This window comes from Ursus maritimus, unplaced genomic scaffold (genome assembly GCF_017311325.1).
Source record: "Ursus maritimus isolate PB19 unplaced genomic scaffold, ASM1731132v1 scaffold_14, whole genome shotgun sequence".
Classification (NCBI taxonomy): Eukaryota; Metazoa; Chordata; class Mammalia; order Carnivora; family Ursidae; genus Ursus; species Ursus maritimus.
Window position 1 is genome coordinate 69975628 of NW_024423786.1, and position 7925 is coordinate 69983552.

Sequence of the window (7925 nt, forward strand, 5' to 3'; positions counted from 1 at the left end):
TTCCATAGGAGATTCCTCTGAGTGAAGGCCGTGTGATTTAGTGCAAGTCTGAAAACTACTGACCTGGTCCAACTGTGTCATTTCAGATGGGAAAGGGAGACTCGGAGAGTGAGTTGCCAAGCCTAAAGGAAAAGCCTGTTTTCTCAGGTTAAATGCTTCTCAATTAGCATCCAGTGCTTGTTGGCCGGAGGATGTAACCTCTCTCGTCTCTTTTCTCTGGTTGCAAGGTCTCTTCTCTTTCAAGACTAAATGGCAGCTTGGGAACAATTTAAAGATAAACATTCCCAGTCAAATTTCTTTATTTCAGCTAAACAGCATCAGGGTTCTAGTAATCAGGAAACAGCCCAAACAAAAGCTACTCCCCACACAACAGGCTGTCAGCGTGCTTCCTGGAATATTAATTACCACAAAGGGGGTTCAGCAACCTCCACAGGCCTGGCCAGCACCTTCCATCCATTCCATTAGCAGACCACTCCCTGGAAACAGAATGGGGGCACCAGCTTTATAGGTGGGAAAACGAGACTCCGAGAACCTAAGTGACCTTCCTGGGTCACCCTGCATGTCTGTGCCAAGAATGGAACATAGGTCTTTGATTGTAGTCCTTCTGTGTGGCAAAGGAAAAAGAACTCAGAGAGAAAGGTCAAGTAGCAGGCTAGAACACAGGGAAAAAAGCAGCTAGAATACAGCTGCAAAACACTCCCAAACACAAAGGGCTGTGTCAGAATGCAGTGACCGCAGCCAGCAGCATGCCTGGAGGGGGCATGCCAGCCTGCCCCCCAGGCTCTCACCAGCTCCCTCCAGGACAGGCCCTACCGGCACCCTCCTTTCTCTTGCTTCCAGAGGGGGAGTGGGGATCAGAGCCAAAGAGCCCTCAAACACCGCTAAAAGGAGTCCGTAAGAAGATGTGCCGTTCAAAGAAAGCAGCCCCAAAAGTTGGCAAGAGACACCAAGCAGAGGACACAAACAGGAGTAACAGCAGGAGAGAACCGTTCCAGGAATCCCCTGACACAGGCTGTCTGCAAGACACCCCCAAGAGAGAGGAAAAACCCACAAGCACAGCCCTTCCACTCAGTACTTCCCCTGAGGGTCTCAAGGGCCCCAGGGTGGGCACCAGCCACATGTGGTTCCTGAGCTCCCAGAAAGTGGCCAGCCTGAACCAAAAAGTGCCGAAAAGGTAAAATAATAACTTCTTCACATGTTGAAATGGTATTTTGGATATGTGAGGTTAAATAAGATATAATTAAAATTAATTTCATCTACTTGTTTTTACTCTTCTAATGTAGCAAGTAGGAAATTTTTAATTACAAATGTGGCTCACGTTACAGCCCTACAGCACAGGGCTAGTCTAACCCATAGGTCAAATCTAGCCCCTGGGGTGTTTTTTTTTTTTTTTTCTTTTCTTTTCTTTTAAGGTCCCAAAACCAAGAACAGCTTTTACATTTCTACGTGATTATGTAAGTACCTTCATAAACTCTTCAATTTTGGCCTACAAACCCTAAATCTTTTAGTATCCGGCCCTTTAAGAAAAAATTGGTCAATCCCCTGGTCTAGACTCTAAAACAATCAGATATTCACTCCAATGACACCAGGAGCAGAGGACAGGTTTGCGATGCATGCGTGTGAGCAATTCTTGCGTGCTCATTTTTAAAAATTGAGGTAAAAGTCCCCTACTGTAAAATTAACCATTTTAAAGTGAACAAGTCAGAGACGTTTCATACATTCACAATGCTTTGCAACCAGCTTCTCTACCATGTTCTAAGACATCTAGTCACTCCCTCAAAGAGAACCCCGACCCCATTAGCAGGCACTCCTCTCTCCTCAAGAACCCTGGTAACCACTAATCTGCCTTCCATTTCCATGGCTCTACCTATTCTGGACATTTCATGTAAATGGAACCGTGCAGTATGTCATCTTTGTGCCTGATTCTTTCAGTTAACACGTGTCTGAGGTCCATCACATTGCAGGCTGGTCAGTCCTTAATTCCCTTTTTATAACTGAAGAGTCCATGATAGGGATATACCACCACGTTTACCCATTCATCCACTGACGGCTACTGGGGTTGCTGCTACCTTTTTGGCTATTATGAACTGTACTATTACAAACATGCATGGGTGTATTTGTTTGAATACTTGTTCCCTGTTATTTTGGATACACATTAGGAGTGGAATTACTGGGTCATATGGTAATTCTTTTGAAGAAATGTCAAACTATTTTCCACAGTGGCTGCACCATTTTCCATTCCCATGAGCAATGCATAAGGGTTCTAATTTCTCCACACCAACACTTACTACCTTCCCTTTTTTAATACAGCCCTCCTGGTGGGTGTAAAGTAATATTTCACTATAGTTTTGATCTGCATTTCCCTAATGACTAATGATACTGACCACCTTTTCCTGTGCTTGTTGGCCATTTGTAAGGTCTGGGATTTCTGACATAGCCCCTGCCAAACCATCTACCAATGTGCACATAAATTATAAATGTTCTCAAAAGGGTGGGCATGAAATCTCCCCATTGCTTACAAGATAAATGTTCAGTGAAATAAAGAAGTTCCATGCCCTAGAATTTCTAAGAATGTCACAGGGATAAAGGGAAAGTCAATGAAATGATTCAAGTCCTAACCCACCCACCTCTGTGTATAGGCCTCTCACCCCAAGACCCCAAGCAGCCCTGGCATTGGAATGCCACACAGCGAGGGCACAATTAGACGGAGAAGTCTGAGAGGAGATGCAGGAGGACTGGAAGAGCCCTGGCAGAGATCAAGACCAAGCTCCTCATTCTCCAGATGGGAAAACTGAGGCCTGAGGAGAGAAAACAACCCAGCCAAGATCCCACAACAAAAACAGTAGTAGAAGGAACTAGAACTTAAGTTCAGATGCAATGACTCCTTCCACAAAAGGCATGCCTGAAGTCGTACAAGTTGGCAGAAGGATGAAACATCACGGCAAATGAATACCCACGACGAACCCCAGAAACCCACACTATGGCTGGGACGAGGACCTGGGAGCCAAGAACCCTGGGCTCCAGACCTTCTACTCCCACTGACTGCAAACCCCTGATTCACCTCTCCACCTGCTCCCCCTCGTTTCACTCTACATGGCCTCCTGAGTGACTGACTACACTCACTCCCACGATTTCAGAATTCCTACCAGTCCCACAGCCCTCATCTACCTCTAACCACCTGCTTGCCTGAGCGGGTGTCTCCACCTAAGGACCAAACTAGACCTCCACCTCCATGGGCTCAAATTCACTGTATTAATTTTGTCTCCTCCCCACCCCACAAACCTACTCCCTATCTGTTATTCTCAGTCTTTGTTGAAGGTACTTAGGTCTCCTCAATCCCCACTTCCAATCAACCACCAATATTCTGTCCCTAGTGTCTGATGACTCCTTCCATCCTGGCCAACACAGACCTTTACTATAATTTATCTGGACTATTCAAGACAATCTTTTAGAGCTCCTACTTTTATGCCGAAATTATTTTCCTAAGACAAAACTCCAATGGATTAGAAAGTTAGGCATAAAAATAACTATAAGGGAACTACACACATGAGAATAGTTTATAATTTTGAAAAAAAAAAAGACCGTCATAAGCACTAAAATAAAACTATAAACTAGAAAAAATGGAAATCTAACTGCATTCTTATTTAAAACTACTATATGAAAAAGAGAAACGACTATATATATAACATTAGAACGGACACCGTGGGAGAAAATACGTGCAATACAGGACAGGTTCAGATTAAGATCTAGAGCAGGGGTCAGCAAGCTAGAGCTTACAGGCCAAACCCTATCAGCTGCCTGTCTCTGTAACTCTGTAAATACAGTTTTATCAGAAACAGCTATACTCATACGTTTATGTATTGTCTAAAGTGGCTTTGCACTATGACTTTTACACTACAATGGCAAAGTTATATAGTTGCCACAAAGATCATATGGCCCACATGGCTAAAATATTTACTATCTGGCCTTGTAGAGAGAAAATCAGTGGACCCCTGACCTAGAGTACAGATGGAAAGCTCCTACAAACCTACTGGGGTGGTGGTGGGGGGAGGGGGGAGGGGATCAACCCAACAGAAAATCAGGCAAACAGTATGAATGGGCAGTCCACACAAGAAACAAAACATACACCATAAATATGGTAAAAAAGAGGCTTAACCTCACTGGTAATTAGGGAAATTATTAAAGAATTAAATCATCTGATAATACCCAATTCTGGCAATGCTATGACACAGCCTTTTTTGGAAGACAATTTAGTGATATCTGTAAAAAAAAAAAAAAAAATTCAATGTGCTTGATGTCAACCCAGCCATTCTATTTTTAGCTATCTGCCCCCAGAGAAATACTTGCATTCGTGCACGCACACACTCACCCAAAAGCATTTAGAAAACTGTTCGCCAAAGCATTCACCGTTTGTAACAGCAAAATCCAGAAGTAACCTTGCTGTCCATCAATAAGGGAATGGTTAAAATATGATCCTTCCCTGTTGGCAAAATCTGCAAAACCATTTTGGGATATTTATATGTCGGACCATGAAGAGAGCTGTAAGACATGTACTAAGCACACACACAAAAAAAAATACGTTGCAGAGCAAATACATATATAGTTTGGGTTAAGTAAGGGTTTCAACCGTGTATTCGAGTCCATATGCATGTAGAGAAATGCACAGGACTGAAGGATAAACGCCTTAAAGAGGGGGTGGCCTCAAAGATCGCTGATCTATCCTCCAGCCTTGAAGGTCTAAAATAAGCTCAGGGCAGGGAGGGGCAGCAGGAAGCAGGGCCTTGGGGGAGAGTGATGGGAACCAATTGGCTGAGGTTTTCTAATGGAGCCAAGAGGATGAGAGTAAGGCTGGGGGAGGCCGGATGCAGAGAGTAGCAGCTAAAGCTGTTGGCAACAGCCCTTAGTCTCCCTCCTTCACTTTTCAAGAGCAGTTTCTTCCTGAAAGATCCCAGGAGGTAGAAGGCTGGCCTAATCTCTACCGGCACAAATAACCCCACTCATTATTTCAGAAACTACCATCCCAGTTGTGCCCTGGAGGACTCAAGCCTGTTTAAAATCCACCATTCGACTGTGAATAAAGTTGAAGAGTACAGTACTTTAAATCTGCAACACTCTCTCTTGATCCAATTAATAATCAACAGATTTTTTAAAGAAAATTTAACAGATTCGACTCAAATAGGCAGAGCCCATTCCAGTTTATCTAAGCCTAAGAATAAGAAAACAGTCCTTACGATCCAATCTACCAATTTTGGCAGTTGCCTGGGATAACCAGGAAACTCTCTCAAAACAACCCTTGCCAAGCCCATAAACTTCCTAAATCCAAGTTTACTATTCTGTGGGTGATTTTTGTTTGTTTGTTAAATTGTAAGAGAAAAGAGTTTAATAAGCTACCATGCCTTGCTTTCACAGAGTGAGAGAAAGCTAGGGATCCCTACTCCCAATTTATAGAAAAGGAAAAGAAACTATACAAAGGCAAAGGGACTTACTCAAGGTCACACAGCTGAAAGTGACAGTGAGGACAGAAAAAAGGTCTCCTGACTCCTGGGCCAAGGCCCTCATCACCACATAACTGCTTCCCCCCAAAAAGGCATTCGGTTGAGAAGAGAGTGTGTCCCTGTAAAGCCCAACCCAGAATACCTTACCAGGAAGCGAAGTTCTACTCTTCCCAAACTGACCTGGCCGTCCAACCCAAAAATCTATGACTGTAGCCCTGAGTGTTCGGTTAAGCTTTTTTTGGTTTTAGATGAAAGGAGTCTTTTCCTGGCTGCTGGGATTCTGATCTCAGAGGAAGACACCATGTCTTAGGCCATAACCCCTGCCCTGCCACCCTACTCTGGTCTGCCATGTAAACAATTCAAACCCTGTGAGTACTTAAGTAGCATTAAAAACAGCCAGGCTGTACACTTCAAAGCAATGTTTTCCATCTAAGGGGTTCTTCTGCAAAAGGAGCGGCTACAACTAGGTCACACTGGACTGGAATGTGAAGGGAGCTCCCCTGGCCTCACTGGGGGAGGGGGGGAACGAGAGAAAGCTCTGAAGAACACTGGGACTGGGGGAGAGGCAAGGAAGGGCCACAGACACATCCCAAGGGGTTGTAGACAGGCTAGGTCAGGAAATCCAAGGAATCTGCATAGCCCAAGGACCTCCAAGTGTTTCCAGAGAATCCTCGGGATCCTGAGGATTCTCGGGAACACTGGGGGCTCAGAGAGTAACCAGTACAGGGGTTCCCAAAGGGCAGTGGGGACTTCAGCCCAACTTCTTAGGGAACTGTTACAATACAAATTCCTTCATCTCCTGTATCACTCCAGGAATGGGGCCCCAGGACTCTGTATTTTTAGACTGTGACTCTGATGCAGGTTGGGGAGCTACCGAACTAGTCCAAAGCACTCAAATGACAGATAAGGCCAGGAGAAGTGAACGGACTTTCCCGAAGGCCCGCAGGTCTCTTTATTCCTTGCCAAGCGACCAGAGAGATAGGAGAAAGGGTGGGAAGAGGAGCCCCCAGCTCTCCCATCAAGGAAAAGCCCTCCAGTTTAAGTTCAAGAGCAAGACCCTCCCCCCCCCCACTTCAGGACCCTTCACCACCCCTCTCCCATCATTGACAGTGACAATGATTTAGAAAACGGGCAAACTGGGTCTGACAAGAGGGAAGCCCACAGTCCACCCAGACAGCCCTGCTCCCTTGGCCACTCCGGGTGGACAAGTCTAAGTCGGGTCCTAAAACGGACTCTATGGGGGGTACTGCGAAGCGGCAAGCAATCCCCAAGCGCTTTGTTCCTCCTAAGAAAAACCAGGCATTTTTGAGTCACCCAAAAAGCATGAATCACACGGCAGGGCTATGGGAACGGGAAAGGATGTTATTTTTTCGGCATACTTGAGGATTTTCCCTTTGTCCCGGCTCTATCAATACACTTCCCGCTCCCTCCCTCCCCCCCCATCTCCATCCTCACTACCCTCCCCAGGACTAACGTACATTTTTTTCTGCTCCGTTTTTATTTTCCCCGGGAGCCTTCAGAGGCACCCCCACCCCCGCCCGCCTCGGGAACTGGGTAACGTCCGTCTCCTGTCCACAGCAGGATGGTGGTCTCACGGGCGTCAGAATCTGGGGAAAAGGCGCCAGCCCCTGGCGAGGTCACCTGCCGGCCTCCTGACGACTGCTTGTACACCATCACGCGGGGCGGCTGCGCGCCGGGAGAGCTTGGCCCGAAGGGCCGCCGGGGGTCAGGGGCCGCCTGGGCAGACCGGTCTCCACCTCCGGGTCGGCTCCGGGACCCCCGCCCGCTCACCTGCGTCAGGTCCTCGTCGTTGAGGAGATGCGACTCGCGGGGCTTAAAGCAGTTCTGACACTTGCTCTTGTTGAAGATGTTGGCCTGGAATTTCCTGCACGGGTTCTCCTTGGCCGCCGACATGGTCGGCGCGGCGGCGGCACAGGCCCGGCGGCCCGGCCCGGCCCGGCGCGCGCTCCGCGGCGGACGGCGGACGGCGGCTGGCGGGCGGCGGCACCATACGGCGGGCTCGGGGCGGACTCAAGCCGGAGCTCAGCGCGGGCGCCGCGGCATGCCCCCGCCGGCCAGCCGCCTGCAGCCGGGCCGCCGGACGCAGGCCCGGCCGCGGCGCGCGCCCCCCCGGCGGGTCAGGGCGGCCTCGCGGGCATCGGGATGCGAGGCCGGAGCCTCTCCTCAAGCGCGACGGCGCGGCGCTGCACGGCGCCCGGGCACCTCGGCGCCGAGCCGGGCGCCCGGGCCCTCACAGAGCGCGCGGTCCCCGCCGCCCGCCCGCACAGCCGACGCCCGGCCGCCGCGGGCCCATGGACGCGGCCTCCCGGGCCCGCTGCCTCCCCGCGCTCCGGCCCGCTTCTCAGGCGCCGGGTCGTTGCCGGTCCCCGGAGTCGGTCCCCGCCGCCACCGCTGCCCTCGGCGCCCAGC

General features: G+C 49.0%; 1 protein-coding gene across 3 annotated transcripts in view; it reads right to left on the minus strand.

Annotated features, from left to right (window-relative positions):
* LOC103658486 (myosin phosphatase Rho interacting protein) overlaps nucleotides 1-7430 on the minus strand; it is a 148790-nt gene extending 141360 nt beyond the window's left edge. For all 3 annotated transcript variants that reach the window (XM_040630170.1, XM_040630171.1, XM_040630172.1), the window contains exon 1: nucleotides 7287-7430. In XM_040630170.1, coding sequence (XP_040486104.1) covers nucleotides 7287-7409 — 123 coding nt within the window. In that variant the 5' untranslated portion in view covers nucleotides 7410-7430. The remainder of the gene's footprint in view (nucleotides 1-7286) is intronic.
* Nucleotides 7431-7925: the final 495 nt, after the last annotated feature.